This window comes from Larimichthys crocea, chromosome I, assembly GCF_000972845.2.
Source record: "Larimichthys crocea isolate SSNF chromosome I, L_crocea_2.0, whole genome shotgun sequence".
Taxonomy (NCBI): domain Eukaryota; kingdom Metazoa; phylum Chordata; class Actinopteri; family Sciaenidae; genus Larimichthys; species Larimichthys crocea.
The window spans coordinates 38259508-38284320 of NC_040011.1; the positions used below are offsets into that span (position 1 = coordinate 38259508).

Sequence of the window (24813 nt, forward strand, 5' to 3'; positions counted from 1 at the left end):
ATTTTCTCACATACTTTCTTGCTGAGACTTTAAAGAGAAGATACCACTATCTTGTCTCCACTCTTAGCTTGGCACAATCATGGAGAAGGGGGAAACTGGCTCTCTCCAAGGATAACAAAATATGCCTTACCCCTCTAAAGCTTACTAATATCCATCGAACTCTTGTTTATACAGGATTATGTGTCAGACATGCAGACTCCAGGAATTTTCCGGTTCAGCATAACAAAAATGTAAATTTGTGTTTTTACGCTTCAGTTTTGTATGGATTAAACATGTGTTAATAAGCAACATTTGGGTGCTGATAGACTGGACTTTGTTCTTCATGTGACTGGTTTCCGCCTTGTTGGCTTGTGACCCCCGCAGCATCTAGTTGTTCCACCAAAAGAGATTTCCCTCTAAACCTCACAGATGATTTAATCAACCAATATTTTATTATAAAGCAAAGGTTAGAGAAAGCTTAAAAGATAAATTCAAATGTGTGTCGCCAACTTTGTTTTCCTTCTTTTCTGACACGTTAACTCTTTCACAATCCATTAATCGGATAACCCTTTGGAGGGGTCCTGACTCCAAGTTGGGAACCACTGAACTGAACAGCTGAAATGTGTGTAAAGAAGTTAAAGGTAGCTCCACCTCAACCAATTATAACAATAAAATTCACTTACTGAGCACATATTTAATGACTATCATAAGATCTGTGTATTTCCTGTATATGTGCCATGATAAACAAAAGGTCAACGAACAAAGAGCATGGGAACACATATTAAGTAGATAATTACATTTTTTTCAAATTCTTCTATAATCTCCTCTGTTGTATATGGCTCAGCCAAAATAGAGTAAAAAATCTGACACAAATAATCACCATCATCCATTTCCTGTCCATTGGCTTCCTTGACCCACGACCCTAAAACCTCCTGGTAGTATTGTGACCCACAGCCCAATGGGACATGTAGGAACACATCATATGCATGAGAACACAGACAGTGCCAACCCAAAGCACCAATCCATTAGGAGACTTGCTATTGGGGCAGCAGGCCCACTGTGAGACCGCCGTAAAATGCCTGAGTTACAAGAGCTGTAGAAATTCCTCTGTGCAAAGCACAAATGGCTTCATCCGATGGGTGGAAACCATCATGTCATGCAAGCGTCTCATTCCTGATCCATTCTGCTGTTAACGACATTAGAGGCAGTGTTCTGCTGTGTGGAAATAATCTTTATCTCCCTCTAATGGAAATTTGTTTCTTTCGACGCCTCTAATGCTCACATACCGCTGAGGATGGAAAGGAAATAAGCAAGTAAAAACAGAGCTGTGTGGTGGGAGTGCGTATAAGTCATCAGACATATTCAAGTTTACGCCTTTTTCCCTTTGTGCTTGATCGGTTTGGGCAATAAATTATCTGACCAAGTGGATGCTGTAAAATGTCTTAGCATCAAAATTACAAACAAAAAAAAAAAGACAAAGCAAGGATGCTTGTATCTGATATGACAACAGATGATCTAACTTATGGAATTAAATTTGGCATGTGTGTGACAGTACGTACAGATTATGGTGCTTAATAACACCCAAAGTAGCAGCCAAAGCAACACAGAGCTGATGTTAAAAAGAAACCAGAGGAGACAAACACTTCAGAAAGAGAGTTTAAGTCACAGAGAGACCGAGTCACATACATAGTGAAACCGGCAAATAAGCATGAGTTATGATGGATCTTATTGTGTATGGCGGCATGGTAGATCATGCTGTTCTTGAAAATACAAAAGAAAAATGTCTCCACAAGCTATTGCCCTTCATATTAAATCAATGAGAAATGACAGCAGTATGAGTGGATAGACTAGTCATTTCACTATCATCCTGGACCTGAATTTTTGTTTTTGATTTATCTACTGGCGATACGAGTTGCCTCAGTCTTTTCTATGAATATATTTACTGTAAAATGTCAGTGTAATTATATATATATATATGTAAATAATATATTACTATACGTTGAGTTGTCCCAAATAGGCTATAGTTTTTATGAAATCAATCTCTATGTAAATTGAGCCTGTTGGTTGCATGAAACATGCAGATAGATCTTTAAAGGAGTAGTTCGGCACTTTCAGCATGTATGTTTATGCTATGTGGTAAGACTGAAAAACTTGAGTAAACACAATGACAGTTTAAAAAATGGACAGAGCATTGAGTGACCATAGGTTTTCTGAAGCAAAACTATGCAGCCATCTTTTGACCGTGTGAGTTCAAAAAATACTTTAATTCTACTTCTGTCGTGTATTTTACACTTTGTGCTGCTGTAACAAGTGAATTTCCCCGTTGTGGGATAAATAAAGTATAATCTATCTCTATCTCTATGTATGTATAGTGAACTATACAATATGTAAATTAAAAACCTTATAAAGAATTTAGTGTTTGAGAGACTGTACAGAGAATATAAGAATACTCAGCTGTGTCACCAGCCTTACCCTCAAAGATGTACGCCTTGGAGGCGAAGTAGAGTCCGATGGGCAGCGTGACCATCAGGATGGTGAAGAACAGCAGAGTCTTCAGGGCTGAGACCAGCGAGCTCTCATTGCTGCAGACAGAGACAGAGACACAGAGACAGAGAGACAGAGACAGGGACAGAGAGACAGAGACAGGGACAGAGACAGAGACAGGGACAGAGACACAGAGACAGAGACACAGAGAGACAGACACAGAGACAGAGACAGAGAAGGACAGAGATAGAAGAGAGACAGAGAGAGACAGAGATAGAAGAGAGACAGACACAGACACAGAGAGACAGAGACACAGAGACAGAGACACAGAGACAGAGACAGAGACACAGAAAGGAAGTTCATGAATCACCAAGACTTCACATGCTGATGCACGTTTTTTGTTGTTGTTGTTGTTGGATAAGACTCTTTTGTGAACTTTGGCACATGTTCAGCACCAAAACCAGCAACACACACACACAGACACAGACACAGACACAGACACACACACACACACACACACACACACACACACACACACACAGAAAGGCTAGTGAGCTAAGCTAAGCTACAGTAACAGCTGATGTCTCACCCTCTGTAATACGGCGGCGGCCCGGCTGCTCCGTCTGAAGCTGCTCTGACAGATCCGTCCATGTCTGTCTGTGTGTGTGTGTGTGTGTGTGTGTCTGTGTGTGTGTGGGCTGGTAGGAGGAGAGTCAATGATCAGACAAACAATAATAATAATGATCAAGCTAACGCCTGCGTCTGTGCTGTCGCTGCTCAAATCCCTTTTTCCGCATTGGATCACGGGACCGTCACATGACACGAGACAGTGAGGGAGTGAGTCTCGCGAGACCAAGAAGACCTCGTGGCTAAAATAATCCAAACATTGTTTCATGAAAAGAAAGTGAAGTGTATTTTTTCTCTTTTTATTACATTTTCTAGAAATAAGACAGAACATACATATCAAAAACAAATATTACATAACATAGATTTGGCTCACATACCAACTCAGGTTCAAAATTGTACAGGCATCCCATAAAAATAAGATGAGGACAAAAGGTAAGAGTCAGGTGTGCCTCGCTGGGCGCCCTCAGGGGGGCTGCCCATCACCCCACCATCTCTCTCCAAAATTGCATGTCTATGCCTTGTACTGCATGTGTGTGTATCTGGGTTAAAATGCATGTAAATAAAAATAGAGTGTAAAAAGAATTTCCCCGTTCGTGGGATTAATAAAGTATATCTTCTTCTTTTATAGGGAGCTAGGACAATTCCAAGGGCCCACGACTGACAGACAGGGCCCCCAAAAAATAGGTAAACACCAATATAAAATGATTAAACCATCAACATTGAGTATACAGTGATCCCTCGCTATATCGCGGTTCACTTTTCGCGGACTCGCTGTTTCGCGGATTTTTATCAGTGTAATTTTGCATGCTTTTTTTTTTACAGCGTACTGTACAGTATGAACGCGCATTGTGTTCTGCGTCCTAAATTGGCTAAGGGAGAACCGCACTGCGTCCTGATTAAGGAAGTACTGTACAAAATGCGTGTAAAAAGGTGTATAAAAGTGTGTGGTTAGGGGTTTTACGGCCTTAAAACATGTATAATAATTGTAAAACTTACTTCGCGGATTTCGTTTATTGCGGGCTATTTTTGGAACGTATCCCCCGCGATAAACGAGGGTTCACTGTATATATTTCAAATATAATAATGAAATTAATTATCTCTTTATTTTTACGTGTTTTGGGCAGTAAAAGTTCAATAATAAAAATGGCCTTTAGCACATTTTTATGGTGGCTTTTAATCCCGCATCAAATAGTGAACTGCACTGCATACTGTATGCAGACTTGCATGCATGTACAAATCACCAGCAGTAAATATTGTGCTAGTACTAGTATTGAACTACAAGATGCAAAACAGTTACAAGCCTTTGATTAGAGTTATGTAAAGCTTTTGATGGGATAGTTAGGTCCTAGAGATGTGGTGACAACAGCTGCACAGAGGGGGGGCCCAATTTGATTTTTTTGTCATGGGGCCCAAAACTCCTGGCGGCGCCCCTGGGTAGAGTCTATACTGCCGTGCGTGCATAATACATTCACATGTTCATGTTCAGCGAGAGGTGCGTAGAAACAAGCAAACAACAAAAAACAAAAAAAGAATTAAATGGTATGTCATTTGCCACGCAGAGCAATTTCACTTATGATACAAACCCTCTTGCAAAAATGGTATTGGATGTAGAATGGAGATATTCAAACCAAGGCATGACAAAAAAGGTTCCCATGTTTTTACGAAAAACATCATCTTTGCTGTGCAGTTTACATGTCAGATAGTCTAAAGCAACATATTCAAGTACCACCCTTTGCCATTGTACCTTTAGATGGAGCTTTATCCATTATCCAGTTTGAAAGAATACACTTTCTAGCACAGAAAGCGAGTGTCTGGGGAAGCTTTCTTTTAACTGTCAGTGATGGACAGGTCCGATATACCTAGTAGTAGATGTAAGGGGTTGTTATTTCTGTTAAATCTTATTAATTTCCTGCACAATGAGAAAGTGTATTTTTGGATGAGGCATGAACTTTGAGTTGATTTGATTATATATATATATATTTTTTTTTTGATCACACGCTGATTTGAATTATTTAATTAGCAAATGATGCCTGTAATTTGCAAATTGCATGACCAGTTTGAACAGAATAGAAGCATTCAGATCCTTTACTTATGTAACAGTGTATGTAAAAAAAAAATACTCCAGCCATAAGCAGTCATGCGTTCATACATTTTATTTCTTCCGTTTTCTCGTGATTTAAGTTAACGAGTTAATTTGTTTAATCGAGATCTGAAGTTATTTATGTCATTATTGCAAAATAAATGTTTCCTCGAGATCTCAGGATAACAAATCAAACTTGACAGGCCTGAGATTTCCATCACGCGTGACGTCATGCCATGCCGACTGATGGATGTGGCATTGAATGATGATTTCATGTACAGTACTAGACTATGCTTTCGATTCCTTGAGAACGCGTATGAATTATGTTGTTATCCTGGTGTCAGGAGTAATAATAATAAGAGTAGCATAGGTTCCTTGGGGAATAGAACAGTGTGTATGGTGTGTGAGAGTGAATGTGTGTGCATGATTCTGATTCTTGGCTCTTGTACTGCTTTATTTACTGCTGAGTGGTTTTACTTATAACCACGTCTTTTTAACACACTCTTATGTTTCGTATATAAAATTTTAGCTTGCAGGCAAAAAAAGTGGAGTCAAATGTACAATATTTAAATGTGGTAAACAGAAGCAAAAAGTGACAGAACATGAAAATATCCATGCGGTACAAGTACCTCAAAAATGTACAAATATACACACACACATATAAAGTATAGTATCTCATAACATCTGTTAGAATCTTATGAAATTCTGTTACAACCCCCAAAAACTAAACCTACATTTAATAATGTTTTCCCAATAATCTGAGATTGTCAAATATATAAATGATATTGTTATCATCTGAAATGGATATATTTTATAATATAATAATAATAAATATGTTTCAAATAAAAATGTAAGCTGAGCACACCCACACAGACCTGGGGAACCGTCTACACTGGCAGAATAACAGAAAATGTCTGAGGGCTTTAGTGTGTAGTGTTTGTTTTTCCATAGATTTACTTTGTAGAGACCTTTTTATTTATGTATTTCTTTATTAATCTGTCTATTAATCTGGCTTACATTCATTTAACAAACTCTTTTGTTCGGTGACCTACAGGACAATGGAAGTGTCTCGCTCAGGATCATGAACTGTTCTTGCTTTGGCCATTTGAATCTTCTTGCTTGGACTATTCATTCACAAAATCTGCTCTCAGGAGCACTTTGAGTTCTTTAGACACGTCACTGGTCATGGATTGATCACTGCATGTCTTTTTCTTATAAATGATCTATTGTAAGGGGTAAAACTAGACACAAAGTCCTGTCTTGTGCAGGAAATATGGCTTTTCAGTCAGTTTGGATACACCGGAGATGATATACATCCCCTTATACGTCCTAGGTCACTGTCCAGTTCTTGCTCTTTCCATAAGCAGCTCTAAAAATAGAAGTGAAGATAAGATGAAATTAAATGTGTAAGTTTCTTATTCAAGGATCAATAATGGCAGTGTTAAATAAACTGCATCTATGATGAAAAAATAATGACATGACATAACCTCAGTGTTCCCAGTGGATGGAACGGCACAAATCGCATGTACAGTACGTACGCTTGAGCACCCTAGATTCCTGAATAATGTAAAACACTGTCTTGTTTAATTGCACATATAACACAGAGCCATTTAGTCCATTTCATGTTTCTGTTATAAGTCAAGGATAGGCACATTCTGCTCCAGTTGTCTTTGTTCTCACCGGTTCCACATTTAGCAGACTCCTCCAAAACACATTTCATTGAAAAGACTCTGGAAAGGGACCAGCCACAACCACTAGGAACAATCCAGTGATGTGTGTTCAAAATAATCATTTTTCCCTTTCTGTGGCAATTTCACTCCCAAGTAGTTACCCAAACAAAAAACCCACAACATCACAGACTCTGTAGGGGCAGAAGATTGTCATGGTGAATCATATTTTTCTGAAATCTGTTGCTGGGTGAACCACCGAGAGCAATTTTTTGGATTATTTTCTGCCTTCTTTGTTTTGTTAGATGTTGCACATTGGAGACAAGAAACAAAATACACTGTGTGTAGACACTTAAATATATTTCTTTCTATTAAAAGAAATGATAGAATTACCTCAGAAAACAGGCCTTTGTTTGAAAATTCATGCACTTATTAACTTCAGGGGACTGCATGAGCATTTTATATTTTATGAATAATTCATATATGTTCACCTCATTTAACTCTAAAAAACAAGAACCAAAACCAGAAACCCACTCAAGACTTTGTATAACAGTTTCATAAAAACAGATTGTAATACATTACACAATAACCAGCCAACCAAAACACAGCACAAAGTAAGACAACACTGTCGTATCATTTCGAGGAAAACACTGCAGGCAGGTATAAAATAATATAAAACAAAGAACATTAAATGTATACATAGAATAAAAGTTAAAAAAACAGACAGACAAATGATCTAAGTAAGTAAATGTAGTGTGAAATATGAACATGTTCTGCTGCCCTCAGGTCTTTAGGCATGTCGTTCCACAGACGTGAACCACAGTAAGAAAAGGACGCCTCACAGAGGGTTCATACGTTAAAATCTGATAAACAGGTGTGACTACGACCATGAGAGATTTGTAAACCGATAAAAGAATCTCTAAAATCGTTTTTTGAAGAAGACAGGTAGCCAATGCAGAGACTTTAAAATTGGGATAATGTGAACTCTCTTTCTGGTCCTTGTCAACAGATGTGCAGCTGAGTTTGGAAGTAACTGTTATTGAGCTATATTCCTCTTAGAGAAACCAGAAGTTAGAACATTACAACAGTCAGTTCTGCAGGTAATAAAGGTGTGTATCATTGTCTTTGTGTTGGACAATACTCTGGCAATGTTCTTAAGATGGTTAAAAGCATTCTTCTATATTTATTTTGAATTTGGGGTTCAAAACTATGATCTGAGTCAAAGACAACTCTCAGCCTTTTTACTTACCGACAAGGTTTTAAAGCCAAGTGCTTGCTGCATCAGAGCGAGGCTTTTAAAGTCTAGCCATGCCACTAATAACTACGCCCCATTATCACCCCATCATCATTAGAGCTAGCGGTAATTATATTTAAAAAAAAAAAACAACAAAAAAAAAACAGTGACCTCTTTTCATAAGCAGGTCATCAATAATTATTCTAGATCAAAATTACATCCTCCTGAGACCTGATATGCTGAAATTATATTTACTCTGAAAACAGATGCCACACTAAAAATTAATTAAATGATTTATTGCCGTGAGCACAGGAATAAACCATAATCCACAGAGGATAAAGTTGGTGCAGCATTCACTGGTCTCACATGTTCACTCCGTAACAGTATTTTGATAAAACAACAGCCTCTAAAATTGAAGTCTGACAAAAGTCGTGCTCCAGATGGATTAAGAGTGCGTAGATCTGGCCAAGAGATCTTCTTTTGCAAGTTCAATATTAGATTCTTTATCCTCATGGATCTTGACCTCTGACCTTCTGGAAGTATTTCCCATGGCTCTCTCTGTCTGGTCTCCCTTAGCTATGCCTTTTTGCATTCCACGTGTCACAAGTACTCGGTGTCAGACATGAGGGAGCCCGCAACCCACACCTGTTGTTTTGACCAGGCGACACAGTGTCCTTCAGGATGTAGTTCAAACGTTGTAGTGAGAGAACTTTTACTGTCAACAAGGTTTCCATTTGAAATGAGAGTAAGCATTGAAAACACTTTATACATAGCTGCATGGTATTCTTAGCTTTGCCTTTCACTGATGAGGGTGAGCTGATTCTGATTAGCTTTCATTCATGTCAGCAAGTTTCACGTGCCAATATTTTCCTCTTGTACTATGCAGTAATGTAAAGTGACCAAGTCGATGTATTCAAGTACTGTATTCATGTACGTTTTTAAGGTACAACTTGTGTATTTGCATTGTATGCTACTTCATACTTCACCTCCACTTCACCTCTGTAGTACTGCATTTATTTAACAACCACATACTCTGCTTTTTAGATGACGCTTTTCACAAACTTCCAATGAACTGTTGAAGGATATGCTTGACATTTTATACTTATTTTTCACATACTTTCTTGCTGAGACTTTAAAGAGAAGATACCACTATCTTGTCTCCACTCTTAGCTTGGCACAATCACTGGAATGAAGGGGGAAACAGCCTCTCCAAGGATAACAAAATATGCCTTTAAACCCCTCTAAAGCTTACTAATTAATCCATCGAATCTTGTTTATACAGGATTATGTGTCAGACAAGGAGACTCCAGGAATTTTTCCGGTCCAGCATAACCAAAAATGTAAATTTGTGTTTTTTACGCTTCAGTTTTTGTATGGATTAAACAATGTGTTAATAAGCAACATTTGGAGGTGCTGATAGACTGGACTTTGTTCTTCATGTGACTGGTTTCCAGCCTTGTTGGCTTGTGACCCAGCAGCATCTAGTTGTTCCACCAAAAAGAGATTTCCCCTCTAAACCTCACAGATGATTTAATCAACCAATATTTTATTAATAAAGCAAAGGTTAGAGAAAAGCTTAAAAGATAAATTCAAATGTGTGTCGCCAAACTTTGTTTTCCTTCTTTTCTGACACGTTAATCTTCTCACAATCCATTAATCGGATAACCCTTTGGAGGGGTCCTGACTCCAAGGTTGGGAACCACTGAACTGAACAGCTGAACTGTGTGTAAAGAAGTTAAAGGTAGCTCCACCTCAACCAATTATAATAATAAAATTCCACTTACTGAGCACATTTTTAATGATATATCATAAGATCTGTGTATTTCCTGTATATTAGTGCCATGATAAACAAAAGGTCAACGAACAAAGAGCATGGGAACACATATTTAAGTAGAGATAATTACATTTTTTCAAATTCTTCTATAATCTCCTCTGTTGTATATAACTCAAGCCAAAAATAGAGTAAAAAATCTGACACAAATAATCACCATCATCCTCATTTCCTGCTCCCATTGGCTTCCTTAGACCCACGACACCTAAAACCTCCTGGTAGTATTGTGACCCACAGCCCAATGGGACATGTAGGAACACATCATATGCATGAGAACACAGACAGTGCCGAACCCAAAGCACAAATCCATTAGGAGACTTGCTATTGGGGCAGCAGGCCCACTGTGAGACCGCCGTAAAATGCAATGATGTACAAGAGCTGTAGAAATTCCTCTGTGCAAAGCAACAAATGGCTTCATCCGGTGGGTGAGAAACCATCATGTCATGCAAGCCGTCTCATTCCTGATCCATTATGTGTTAACGACATTAGAGGCAGTGTTCTGCTGTTGTGGAAATAATCTTTATCTCCCTCTAATGAGAATTTGTTTCTTTCGACGCCTCTAATGCTCACATACCGCTGAGGATGGAAAGGAAATAAGCAAGTAAAAACAGAGCTGTGTGGTGGGAGTAGCGTATCATGTCATCAGACATATTCAAGTTTACGCCTTGTTCCCTTTGTGCTTGATCCGGTTTGGGCAATAAATTATCTGTGCCATCAACTGGATGCTGTAAAGATGTCTTAGATCAAAATTACAAACAAAACAAAAAAAAGACAAAGACAAGGATGCTTGTATCTGATATATGACAACAGATGATCTAACTTATGGAATTAAATTCTGGCATGTGTGTGACAGTACGTACAGATTTATGGTGCTTAATAACACACAAAGTAGCAGCCAAAGCAACACAGAGCTGATGTTAAAAAGAAACCAGAGAGACAAACACTTCTCAGAATTTAAGTCACAGAGAGACCGAGTCACATACATATGTGAAACCGGCAAAATAAAGGCATGAGTTATGATGGATCTTATTGTGTATGGCGGCATGGATAGATCATGCTGTCCTTGAAAATATCAAAAGAAAAATGTCTCCACAAGCTATTGCCCTTCATATTAAATCAAATGAGAAATGACAGACAGTATGAGTGGATAGACTAGTCATTTCAACTATCCATCCTGGACTCTGCATTTTTGTTTTTGATTTATCTACTGAGCGATACGAGTTGCCTCAGTCTTTTCTATGAATATATTTAGTGTAAAAATAGTCAGTGTTAATATATATATATTATGTAAAATAATATATTACGTATAAGATATGAGTTGTCAACATAGGCTTAGTTTTTATGAAATCAAATTCTATGCTAAATTGAGCCTGTTGGTTGCATGAAACATGCAGATAGATCTTTAAGGAGTAGTTCGGCATTTTAGCATGTATGTTTATGCTATGTGGTAAAGACTGAAAACTGGAGTAAACACAATGACAGTATTAAAAAATGGACAGAGCATGAGTGAGCCATAGGTTTTCTGAAGCAAAAATATGCGGCCATCTTTTGAACGGGTGAGTTCAAAAATAATAATAATTCACCTCCTGTACAGTTGTCATGAACTACAGAAATCAAACCCGTTTTCTGAACCAGGCTGTAAACATTTTAATGGCATTTTATTTGGCCGCTTATAGAGACTGACTCACTTCTGCAGCCGGTCTCAAGAGGCTGCTTGAAGAATTACAGTTTTTAGCACTTCCGCATTGGCCTCATTTCCCAGCACCGGAGGTTGCCGTTTGGGTAAATAGTTAGTCCAGGTCTTTCCAGCACCTTTCATACTCACTAATAAACTCTACAAGTATGTATACAATTATTATATATTAGTATATATTGTGGTCTTATGAGGGGTTTCCAATGTCTGCTAGACTATTTCGGTGACAAGTTGTCATTATTTCTATGGATTAAAGAAAAAAGATATAACCGGCCAAGATAAGCTAAGCTAAGCCAACTGTCTCCTGGCTTGTAGCTACACACTTTACAGACAAACGTGAGAGTGGTATCGATCTTCTCGTTTTTTTTCTTGGCGTGAAAGCATATTTCTCAAGATGTCATGCTATTCATTCAGTTGAGGAGAGAGCGGGAAATAAATACAGGTAAGAAGAGCAGTAAAAGAATGAAGAGTGGAAGGTGAAAGGTAGAAGGAAGAAGGATGACCATTAGTCTGTGACTCTTAGTGTGGTTGAGCCGACACTGTCATCTTCCCTCGAGACCCATTAGCCATTCATCTGTAGCTGACCTTGCGCTGGCATGTGGGTTGCTTCTTCCTTCCACATCAAAGACACTGTCTTGTAAGATTTCACAACAGATTTGACCAGCTATGTCCCGTTTTGCTGAGCTGAAACTTGATGGCACCTGGCTCATTGAAAGAGAGTACTGTAGTACTGATCCAAGATCCATCATGGATTCAGATTCCTGTTCTTGCATCTATAATCGTCCACTAAGGGTTTAATTTAGTCAGACAGTCGGGCAGCCCATCCAAGATGAGTTGCAGCAAAGCACAACAGAATGCAAAAATCAGTAAATGGATCTGAAAGTAGATGTAAAATATGCCTTTGAATTAGACATCGAGAATGCGTAATCTCTTTAATATTCCGGTAACAGTGCATCATATCAAGAATGTGTCACATTGACATCTTGGAGCCTCACTATGAGGTGAACCGCTCATAGTTTGTTTGCTGGGTGGAAGTTAAGCTGGGAGGCTGTCAGAGCTCATCTCGGCTAGGGTGACATGTGCTCAGGCACACTTGCACTATCACGAAATTACATCTCTGGCTCCTGATGCGTATCATATCCCTCAGGCATTTAATAAACAAGAAAGCAAGCTTTGTTTATCATCTCTTCTTTCCCCCCCTTTTCAAGATCTCTACAATATCTAAATCATTTAAGGTCTGAAAGGGGGTTATGTGAGACTTCAACCATTTTAGTCTGACTAATTGATACACGCAGTGTTGTTTACCAGAGGAATTGACTTAAAACTGTGAGATTCTACAAACAACAAAGAATGCCCTTTTCCATTAATATATTTAATAAAGAGATTTCTTTGTTTTTTTTTGTTTTCTTTCCTCTCTTGAATTGAAGCCGGAGAAAAAGCTTCCACAATCTTCCCAGTGTTGTGTTGTGAGGGCATCATTGCTCAGAAGACAAGCCCAGAGGAGATAAAAGCTTCATGGGGAATTAATAGTCTACATTCCCAGTGAGAAGGAGGCTGAGATACTCTCACACACACACACACACACACACAGGACAGATTATGGCATTCAAACTTTTACGTAAGCTAAAATATGTTAACAAATTGGCACCTACCCTAGTTTTAATATCCTCAGTCAGTAAAATCCAAATAATACCGCTAAATCTGTGATAATTGAGCTGAGCAGTGGATAAAGAGGCTTCTGTTGATTGCACTGAAAGAAAAACAAACAAACCGACTTTTCATCATTAATGCTGCTTTCAAGAGCACACAAACACAGCAGGAATAGAAAATACATTTATTTTTCTTTTCACTATGCTGTTGACATACTCGTAATCGATCGAGTCATTCTCTTGTTCATGTACACATGTTGGGATGTGGCTTGATTAGTGAAGTCTTCCATCCAAACAATAACTACCCTCCTAATGACTACCCTCCATGGTCAAAATGCTTTTTGATGACGAGTAATTATTTACTGACTTTTTACCACTGTGTCTGTCTTTAAATAGAAGGCCAGGAGGTTGCCACAAACAAGCACAATGTACTGATGACACAACTGAACATTTTCCTCCCAACAGTGTCTGACAAAGGACTATGACAGCAGCGGTGTCCTCTCCGAACATGATTGCATCTTTACAACATGAAAATGGTACACATCTTCCAAAAGGCACAGGGTGAATCATGTCACACATCCACGATGAGGTTCCAGAGGACCTTAATCTAAATTTTCCAGTCAAGCACCGGTTTATACATTTATCTCTGCTATATTATTGTTTGTTACAGCCGGTGAAGGTTTACTCTTCAGTCCCTCTGTGGCACACCTGGAGGTCTCCATGAGGAGCAAACGTGGGATGCAAAGAGCAAGAAGGATTGTCTTGTATTCTTTCCGGAAGTTTTGGTTTAGCAGTCCGTATATGATGGCGTTGAGGCAGCTGTTGAAATACGCCATAAAGTAGCTAGTGACAAAAAGCCACTCAGGTATATTGGGTGCAACTTTCACAGGGTTTATAGCTACAGCCAGACCTATGAGGTTGAGTGGAGCCCAGCATACTGCAAACAACACAAACACCATAAACATAGTCAGGAAGTTCCTTACATCACTAGGTTTGAGTTTGGTCCTTTGCTCCGGTTTAACCCGATGTTTCACTTGAATCACCAGCACCCATATCCTCATGTAGCAGTAGGACACCACCAGCAGCGGGATCAGAAAGTGAATAACCACGACTGAGATGGTGTAGTATGAGCTGACTGTCTGGGCGAAGGTGCAGGAGTAAATGCGGGGATCGTACTGCAGCGAGCCCACAAAGAAGTTAGGTACTGTGGCGATGGCGGTGAGCAGCCAGGTGAGGCCCAGGTAGCAGCAGGTGTTCCTCAGGCTGTACAGTCGGTCATAGTGGAGGCTGTGGCAGATGTAGCAGTAGCGGTTGATGGCGATGGCCGTGATGTTGAAGATGGAGCCGATGACGCTCAGGCCCATGATGAAGCCGCTGGCCTGGCAGTGGAGGTCACCCATGGTCCAGTCATTGTGGAAGATGGCTGTCAGGACCAGCGGGTAAGGGTACAATGCCACCACCAGGTCTGCCACGGACAAACTCACCACGAAGATGTTGCCTGGGGAAACATAAGAGGTTTAGATAACAGACAAAACATGACCCAAACTGGTGTATAATTTAAGCATACAGCACTCCTTTTTCATTTTCTGCTCCGGGTTAAATTCCTTAAAATAAACTGGGTCACCGGAGGTACATCTATGACTGGTAAAAGAGCAGCTTTATTGTTGCCTCTGTAGCTCATTTTGATAAGGCTTTTAGTATGTACACTTCAATGCACTGATTTGGATCCAGGCAAATGCTTTTTTGTTAAAGCGCTCTTTGTAGCAACCCCCTTTTTTTCACTGAAGCTGTTTTTAAAACTAAACTGACATTTTAGTCATGCTAATGGTGGGCTCTATGGACAGTAATGGTGCTCTGTCGGTTATTTCAGTCCACACAGAAATAACTCAACAACAATTGGATAGGGTTGCACTTTTCTCTGTGATAAACGATTCGATACGCGTCTAGATAAACAGGTTAGGATACGATTCAAAAACGATATACTTTTATTAAAGACCGATTCGACACGAATCAATACAGTGTAAGAACTGTACCTCGTGCAAACTGCCGGTCGTAAAAACAGACAAAAGCGAAAACTAATTAACTATGTAACATATTTACACATGAAGAAGCATGTTTAGAAGAACATACACCGGGAAAATGGCCAAATCTAAGCAAGTAAACAAAGTCTGGCGGGCTACACGCACACTTCTGAAACGCTCCCCGTGGGGTTTGAAGTCGCATGCATGACGGCCCAATATGTCACGCTCACGCAACGCGCTGCGAATGGTGGATTTTCCCAAAAGTGTGTGAAGCCACCAAACGATTCCAAGTCTCAAGATACCCAATCCATGACTCTACAACCGATTCATCTAGGAATTCATGGCTAATTTGTATCGATTGAGGAGGCTGCTACCAACGCAGCCGTATCTCTCACTTGTTAAACTGAATCGGTTTATCGATCACAACCCTACAATTGGATGAGTCAAAATCTGGTAAAGATACCCAGAGGATAGATCCCCTGACAACATGAGCTTCACAATGATAGTTTTGGGTGAAATATCTTTGGATGAATTGTAATAATTGACTTCTGCACCATCATCAGATCAAAGTTCTAATTTGTTCAATACTTTGGTTTATGTCTTTATATTATGCCTCCTGTTTCCCTCAGCTGTACTGTTTAGTGCTAATTAACAAGATGGCACTGTGCTAACACACTAAACTAAGGTGGTCCATCCATCCATTATGCGTAACCGCTTATAAGCTGGAGCCTATCCTAGCTGACTTTGGGTGAGTGGCGGGGTACACCCTGGACAAAGTCGCCAGTTTATCAAGCATTCACACTCACATTCACACCTGAGGACAATTCTGAACGACCAATTGCAAACTCTGCACAGAAAGGCCCCAGCCGGGGTGCGAACCAGCAACCTTCTTGTAACATGTAACATGTTGTGAGCTAAAAGTTCCACCAACTGCTGCCTTGCAGAGCCCCTAGTGCAGCTGTAAACATGTTTATTGCAATGTCATATCTGGCATCCAGATAAAATAGTTAAAACAGGCTGTTCTTGTTTTTAAACGTCTTTTCCCCCAGGAAGAGAAAGCTGGGTACGAAGTTTAAATACATAAAAAGCAGGACATGGGTGATTTTAGTGTCCGATTACATCCAAACAAGTTCCGTTCATCAGATCTAAAATGATGTTGGTGTGACACTGGATCTACTCAAAAGACATAACTCATAGAAAATGACGTCTGATATTGTTACAGCGCAGCTGTTCTGGGTGGGGAAGAATAAAACAATAAATCACATTTTTATGTCGTGTCAGATAGGATAGATAACAAGAACATAAGGAAGAGGCACAATTCAATTGAACCGGTGTTTCACAAAAGAAGAACTCGCTTCTCATAAAAAATTGAAACATTGTGCAATGAAGGGTTTATTGTGTGTGTGTGTGTGTGTGTGTGTGTGTGTGTGTGTGTGTGGGTGTGAGCTACACATTTGTAATGAAGATATTGTCCATTGTACAGTTTACTCAGTTTTTTTAGAGACAAAACTTGAGCATATAATTAGTACTCCATGTAGCAAGTCGCACTGCGCTGATAGAAAAAAATACATAACAAAGCCAAACCAGTCCAAAATTAAGATTACATGCTGCTTGTCATTACACACTTTTAGCCGGTTTCTCGTGCACATTCAATTACATCACTGGTTGGATGACACATGTTTGTTCTTTGTGAATAATCTGTAAAGGATTATATATGATGTGCCTCGTTTTAACAACAAGTTCTGTCAGATATTGGGGCGATTCCAGCGTCGATACGAATTAAACCACCTTCTGAAGTTGAAATGCAAAGGCGCGAGGCTCTCAGACAACAGCTGAAACAACAGCGTTGATTGGCAGATGTGATGGGAGTGGATTTAAAACACATGTTGGCCATCAATCCTCGGCGTTCAAAGCTTGTTATGATCCCTGCACCCCAGGGACAACACAGATACAGTATGTTGTCTAGCAACCAGTTCAATTTTAATTAACTCGCCTGAACTTGATTCAATGAATGCACTAATAAAGAAAATAGACCATGCGACGCTATAACATGTTTAATTACAAAAACTAACAAACTTTGAGACTTTCATTTTAAACCAGATTTGGTTGGTTTGACATTTTCTGACTGACCTGACACAGGTATTCAGAGAGAGTTGATTTTGGAGTTACTACAACAGCAGGAGTCCTCTCTCAAGCCTGCTGAGATAAAAATAAAAACATTCGCTCTTCATCCTCAAGTCAGCTCACTGGGCAAATCTGTCAGATTGTATTTGTGACACTCACAGTACACTATGTGTGCGTTTGTCATTGTGCAGAGGTTTGATTCTTCGCTGACATCATGCATCTCAGTGTTATCATGTGCAGCGGCTGGACAGGGCATGCTGCAGCCTTATACTGTAGCTCTCTCTGGCTGAACCCTCTCTCTCTCTCTCTTTTTTTCCTCCCTTATCATCCAAAGGATGAGGTAAGTGCTAAAACACCACTGAGAGGATTGCTGTGAAGCGGCTTCATGACTGTCTTTGTGTTGTTGGCATCCATTAGTAAAACACTGGACAAGCTATTACCTCTCACTGTTTAATTAAGCAGCTTGGCAGGCCCGATGCTCATCACACCCAAACACACAGCACTCAAAATGATTTGTTGTTTCACTCTTAAACAACCGGCCCGACAGACATTCTCACTCCTGGATACCAGAATAGAAAAAGAGTCCTGCCCGCTGACATCTTTGGGAGCTATTATTATCAACGAGGGTGAGTTGGATAGAGCTTAACCTGAATGCTGATTGGTTGCAGGCCATCGGGGGACAGCTGACTTGTGGCCTTCAAGTTCTCTGACACCATTGGCTTCGTAATTATCTGATCGTGTGCTATACTCTCTCAAAACTGTCAGCCAAGTGAAATGTTGCATCAAATCAACTGATTCTTGCTTTAAAGTGACTCTTGAGAGTTGAGCGACCACCCCGCGACTTCCCACAGTGCATCTCTCTCTCTCTCTCTCTCTCTCTTTCCGCCTGTCACATGCAGAATTTTTTTTTTTTTTTTTTGCTGAATGAAATATAAATCAAAACGTTTCAGCAGAGAATGTGTGACTGAATAAAACATATTTGTCATCAGAATCAGGCAGCACACAACAGGCTGCAGCATATTCAAACATATATATATATATATATATACATATATATATATATATACACACACACACACACACACACACTGCATAAACCCACGTATGTATGAAAATAGGCTCTGTATACAATGTGGGCATATTTATGGAAGATTGCTTCATATCAGCTGAATAGTTCTGAACAGCAGGAAGAACAATGTAGGAAATGAAAATGTAGTTATGCCGGAGCAAGAATCGCTACATAATAAAGATGAAAATACAAGAGATAAACAAACCAGAAGACAAAACAAAAGGCTGCAGGCTGATTTGCAATCTGACGAGTGCGAGTGTGAATCTCAAGGGCTTGTGTTCCTCTGTCAAACCCACCGTCTGTATCCCATCACTCTCACTGCTCATACAGGAAACGTGATATACTACGCTTTGATTCACCGGGCTATATTTATACACCTTTGGAGAAAAGATGAATTCATAGAAAAAAGAAAAAAAAAGCGTAGGCGGGTTTGAATCGCTTGAATCCGGCTGAATATCAGCAGAGCTTTTTACGACGAGTGCATATCCCAGATGAGGTTCTATTTGATTTTACTCACCGCTTTATCATAAATAAAACAAGAATAACCTTTCAGCAAGGGCGTCAACGCTGATGAATTAGTAGTGACTACTTCATGAACTTGCGTTCAAAGGGGCCAGAGAATTTTCTACCAAGAAGTTTAACATTAAACTGACACAAGCTGCCTTTTGGTGATGCAGCCTGTTATGAGCTCAGCCAAAAACATCACCGTCATCATCAAAGGCCATCTACCAATCAGACCCCCTCCCCATTACGTCTGAGAAAATAAGACTCACTGGGCCTGAGAGAAATCATCTCATCGCGACACAAGCAGCGTCTGGTCCGATAGTGTCTCGCTCGCTTTAGCACGAGGGTGATAGTGTATTATGTAAGTCTGAATGAAACAGCCTGCTACAGTGGAAAGGTTAGATGAAGAACATAACTAGGTGTGATAATATCCTGCCTCCACGCTGGCTGCATTATTATATTAATGTCATTTACAATTTTCTTGTTGGGAAAAGATAAAAGAAATGAAATGTTTAATGTAGTGTGTTAAGTGATATTCCCTGTAGATCTGTCAATTTAAATTGGCTTCTGCTTTGACTCACTGAGTCCTCTGACTCAATTAACCCCCCTCTGGACACTGTTTTTATTCATGACTGCAGAGCGACTGAAGGGATGCTGCGCATGATTTAACAAAAGTCAAGTCCATCCTCAACCTTACACACCCCAAGACACAGGGCTCCTGACATGGAGCAAACTGCACACACACACACACACTAACACAGTTAAGCTCATTCTTTCGTTATTTCCTCCATCTGTTCCCCTTCGTCGTTCTCTTTCTCTGTTCCTCTCTCTCTCTCTCTCATGAGTGCATTTTGAGAGTGTATTTTTAGTATTGTTAACCCCAGTGGGAAACTCTAGTGTTAACACCCCGTTGGCAGTCCTATAGTTCCATGCTCTACCCTCCGAGGAGTCACTGGATAGATCCTATTACATTTGCACACTTGAGAGAACCGGCAAACGTGTGAAAAAAGGAACATATGGCAGCAGTTCTCCCTCAAATATGATACGGTATATTGCTCAGAAGGCGAACCAACATTGAACAAATGTCTGCACATGCATGTGATTGTTGAAGGGTTTGAGGGGTGGATAGTGGAGAGAGATACACGGAGGGTGCGTGCAAGGCGAAGTGTGAAGCAGAGCAGAAAGGTCCCACTGCTGCTGCTGCGTGTGAGGAAGCAAACCAGCAGTCTGAATAGTGTGTAATGGGGAGAGGAGATGGGATGTTTTCTGCCTGGATCCCATAAAAATATACGTGAGTGTTGTCTTTACTCACTGTAAATCATAAATCTTACCTTGGTTTATTACTCATGAGTCTGGTTTGTGAACCCGGGGGATGTTATTGTATTATACTCCACCTATCACCCCTTCACAAAACAGCCATCAATCACAGAAACAGATTTTCACGGCAGACAGGTCTTCTACAGCTGTTTGTCTTTCTTTAGCTGCGACCATGCTCTCCTTTTCTGTACAATTAAAGACAGGAGATTGACGACAGACTACATTGGGGGGTGCGGTGACATTTTTAGTCACTTAAGGACAGGGAAAAAAAAGATAGTATGAGTTAGAGGCTCTGAGCTTCTAGTGGACTTTCAGATTTCCACTCGTGTGTCTGGACCTGCTCGTCAGTTCAATTAGAGTAGGAGAACAGTGACATGAGGTCTGTAATCAGTGCAGTGTCCATAGTGTGGAGCAGTGTCCACCAGCATGAAGAAGACTTTTGCACTCTTGTTTGAGACCAGTCAGCTGTGGCATTTTTAATAATCTAATTACGCTTTGGGCTCCTGAACTTCTTGCCAAACTGCATTTGGCTCTTGTACAGGAACACATTAGATGTGTTATGTAACGTATCTGAATTTGTAATTAAAAGCTCATTATTCCAAACGGTCACTGACCTAATCCCACCGCCCAGTTTGAATGTTCTCATTAGCATTATGTTGTGACCACTGAGTTTAGCCTCTTGCCTCAGCAGACGTTTTTCCTGATGTTACTTTTAAAAAGCAGAGCTGCCGGGTACACCATAACGGTGCGTGGTGCGCCGTCTCCGGGATCTTTAAGTTCAAAGCAGCACAACATCAAAAGTACAACTCTTTGTTCTGTTTTCAGCCTCCGGAAGACATTTCTGAGAACAGCTCAATGTTTGTTCAGTTCTTTATTGAAAAATCAAATCACGAGGTTTGATCGCATAATCAAAGCTAAATGTGTTTTATCGTTTTTTGGAATTAGAGAATAAAATATATGTTGTGTTTTTTAAGACTTGTGTCTTAAACCCTGTAGGGCGTCACTATGCGTATTGCTGAGACTGTCCTGTGACTGGTTCTTTAACATATTTAGTTTTATGTTACTTCTCTAGTTTTTTCATGGCAGACAGGAAACAGCCTCTAAGGCTTTAACAAGTTTTCATTATATTTCATTATCGTTTTTTTTATAAAAGGAAATGGATACAATTTATGATATGGTCAATAATATTGCATTTGTTCAGGGATTGTACAAAAATTAATTTTGGGGGGAAGGGAGGGGTGAACCTTTGAAACGTTTCATTTGTAAGATCAATAATGTCATTTCTTCTTTTAAAAGTACAGCCTTAATTTGATACATTAGTAGAATAGATAGAAGTTAAAAAAACTTTTAAAATTACTCATTACTTACTTGGAGGGATGCCTTCAATCATTAATAACTAAAAAGATCCAACATGCTGTGTGTGTTATTTTGATTAGTTATTTTACATTAGAGTTTATGATGGAAAAAAATAGAACCCTGATAGACACATGATTAGTTGCATATACAGAATTTGTGCACAAGTCAGACAAGCTTTCCTTTATCCAAAAGAAAAACTGCATCACTCTCACACTTTCTGATCCCAATTTTACCGACTAATTTTTCAGTGCAAATCACAGGAGATGACAGGAACAAGTAGTCATTTGAGACTAGACTAGAGGCTCCAAAGAAAAGGGGACAATTGAATGATTATGGGATATTTGCCAAGTAAGAAAAAAATGGTATTAAAGGCCATAATAAATATCTTCTTCACCTTGACACTGCTGCCAGGACACTTGAAAATCTAACACAACAAAATATGAGGTTATGTTCAACATAAAACCTGAACAAAAGGACATAGACACTGTACAACAGTGTCGCTCACCATGGCCGCTCATGGGACACTACAGGTCCTGATATAGGGGAGGGATGTGATTTATCTAGGATGGAGAACCAAGGATAAAGCCAGATGAAGGGAAGATGGTGTTATTATTTATGGAGAGATGTGAAGGTGAAGGCTGTAGAAAGTGAGACTGGAGGCTGCCTTTAGATAGCAGTCTGATTGTCAAACACAGAGGTCACACGCCACATGTTGTATTACATAATTTTAGTCATGAATGAAGACAGTGGGGCTTCCCACATATAGGACACTGAGTGAAAGATTATTATTTTTGCCTTCAACCTGATGTCAGTCGGCTGTTAAACATTTTTCTTTCACATTTATTTTTAAAAAATAAACATATAACCACCATCGTTACCAGCATTAATAACCGTGTCTTTATCTCTCACCTGCATTCCTCAGCTTTTTGTTCCTGTACACGGACAGTATGACGAGGACATTTCCCAGGATGTCTACCACGATGGTGAAGATCAGCACGCTGGCCAGCGCAGTGGACACTCCAGAGGAAGAAGCGCTCAGTCCTCGGTCACTCTCATTCCGGGACAAACAGTTCGACCCGTTCACATCCTTCACCTCTAAATCCATCTCCCCTCAGGGTGCAGAGCGCATGATGGAAATACTCCAATGTTCAGCTAAAAAATATATATATTTGCAGACCAAAAAATGTGAAAGGAGTCTAGTGTGGGGAGTGATGAACTTTTTGAGGGACGAAACCACATTAGGCTACTCCTCCTCCGCCTGTGGAGTAGTAGGAGGTAGACGCGAACCATAATATGATCTTAAGAGTAGTTATTAGATTTTACGCATGCAGGGAAATTGAAGAAGTTAATTTGTAAGGTGATAAAGATGCCAGGAGCTCGTGTTTCACCGCCGTCCTCCGTTTGGTCCTCATGAGTCACCAAAGCTCTTCCTGCGCGCTGCTCCATTCTGCCAGGAGGGCTCGATCAGAAGGCATGTGAGCGCTCCCCTGTGCGTAATGGAAATGCGAGGATGTGGAGAGACGGCGGTGAGTCCTGAGATGGCTTCCAAGGACATCGATAAAGATTATATGTTCAATTCTCTCTGCAGCCAGGTACATTGAAGCGTTAATCAGAAACCTGTCAGTTATTATTGCGTGCTGTTTCAAAACCATAAATCTACTGACCAATCTGTGCGCGCTGACGCTCTTTACTGTACCTGTGTCATTAAAAACACCACATCATCCAACCTGAATCTGAAGAGAGGTTTCCGCAGAAGACCGGATCTAATTTTAAATTGTGAGGGTTTACGACAGCAGCCATTAAAAACTTGTCAGGTGTCTCACTGATCTTCATTAAAACAAAGGAGGCTCTCCTTTCCATGTGCATGGAAATGGCGCCTTCATGTGTCCAATAGAGACTCTTGCAAAAAACAAAAACTCAACGGGTCATTGTGCATTCATGTATTAAATAAAGGTTTATTATAAATTGTGCATCACTGGTGTTATATGAAGCACTTCTGAAATAATTGGCCTGGAGCTAACCAGCTAAAACTGAACAAGTCCTTTATGTGTTTCTGGTTTTTTTCCGGTTGAACCAGCTGGCGTTCAAAGTCATGATGTCTGGGGGGACTGGAAGCTACACTGAAGTCATATTCTTGGAATTAGGGCTGGGATAAATGAATGTTTTCATTATTGATTTTCCGGATTAATGGTTTGATCTGCAAAATGTCCTTAAGCCTAAAGAGGCATCTTCAAATGTTTTGTCCAAACCAAGGCACTTTATCCTGTTTCCAACTGTTTGTTAGCTGCATTTGATTAGTTACAAATTTTAGTACGTTTGCACCACTAAAGTAAAAAATCAACTGTGTTCTGCCCTATTAAATAATTGCAGCCTTGGTTCTGTGTGGTTCTTTTGTATTCTTATATTGCTCAATAATCCATTTTCCTCATTAAACAAATCAAGTGCCATACAGAAAACCTGGAGCAAAGGTTACTGGTTGGTTTCTTTGCACAGCTGCATATCTATAGTCTTCTGTGTGTGCACTGTACAAGGGCCCAACAGCAATTTTTTGCCGTTGGGACCACAAATGGCTCAACAGTACCCAAATATATTCAGTTAATAATCATAGAGGGGCACAGTAAACAAAATGATTACATGTTAGTTCATTTTATGTCAATCAATTAACAATTGCAGCTCTATTTAATATAGATGGCATCTTTAATGTGAAGAAAACATGTTTGAGTTTGGTTGCTGTGGTCACTCGTGTGTTTTGTAGTGTTTTTGGTGTGGCACGAAGACATACATGGTCTTTGAATCTGTCTGCCACAATCAGGGGTGTGGATACAAATGTTTGTGTGTGTGTGTGTGTGTGTGTGTGTGTGTGTATAGAGTAATGCTCATTATTAATGTAGTTCATAAGACATACAAGCCCGAATTACCAACAATAAACATAAAGGATGACGCAAGTAGCAGAGGAAGAAATTTACCACAATCACAATAAATCTCTCATTCGGCAATTTTCATGTAGCTTAGTTGTTAGGCTCGAGGGAATATTTGCTAAGTTCTACGTGCATGTTCAGTCAGCAATGAACTCTTTAGTGTGTGACCAGGAAATAGCTGCAAGATCTTTTTCTTCTTCTAGTGCTTCTTGTTTGACACATACAGTGGGGTAGTTTGTGTCAAATAAAACAGAAACGAC

The 24813-nt window shown here is 39.8% G+C and overlaps 2 protein-coding genes across 2 annotated transcripts; both read right to left on the bottom strand.

The window, feature by feature from the left end:
• Positions 1 to 1250: 1250 nt before the first annotated feature.
• LOC113746624 (vacuolar ATPase assembly integral membrane protein vma21-like) lies at positions 1251 to 3310 on the bottom strand. The gene is made up of 3 exons (XM_027283044.1): positions 3053 to 3310; positions 2386 to 2561; positions 1251 to 1267 (listed from the first exon to the last, which is right to left on the bottom strand). The coding sequence occupies exons 1-3, from the start codon at positions 3112 to 3114 to the stop codon at positions 1251 to 1253; spliced, it is 255 nt and encodes an 84-aa protein (XP_027138845.1). The 5' UTR covers positions 3115 to 3310.
• Positions 3311 to 13456: 10146 nt separating this feature from the next.
• On the bottom strand, positions 13457 to 22749 carry mtnr1c (melatonin receptor 1C). Its single transcript, XM_010752071.3, has 2 exons — positions 22545 to 22749; positions 13457 to 14742 (listed from the first exon to the last, which is right to left on the bottom strand). Exons 1-2 carry the CDS (start codon positions 22738 to 22740, stop codon positions 13877 to 13879), a joined length of 1062 nt encoding a protein of 353 aa, XP_010750373.1. The 5' UTR covers positions 22741 to 22749; the 3' UTR covers positions 13457 to 13876.
• Between the last annotated feature and the right edge of the window lie 2064 nt (positions 22750 to 24813).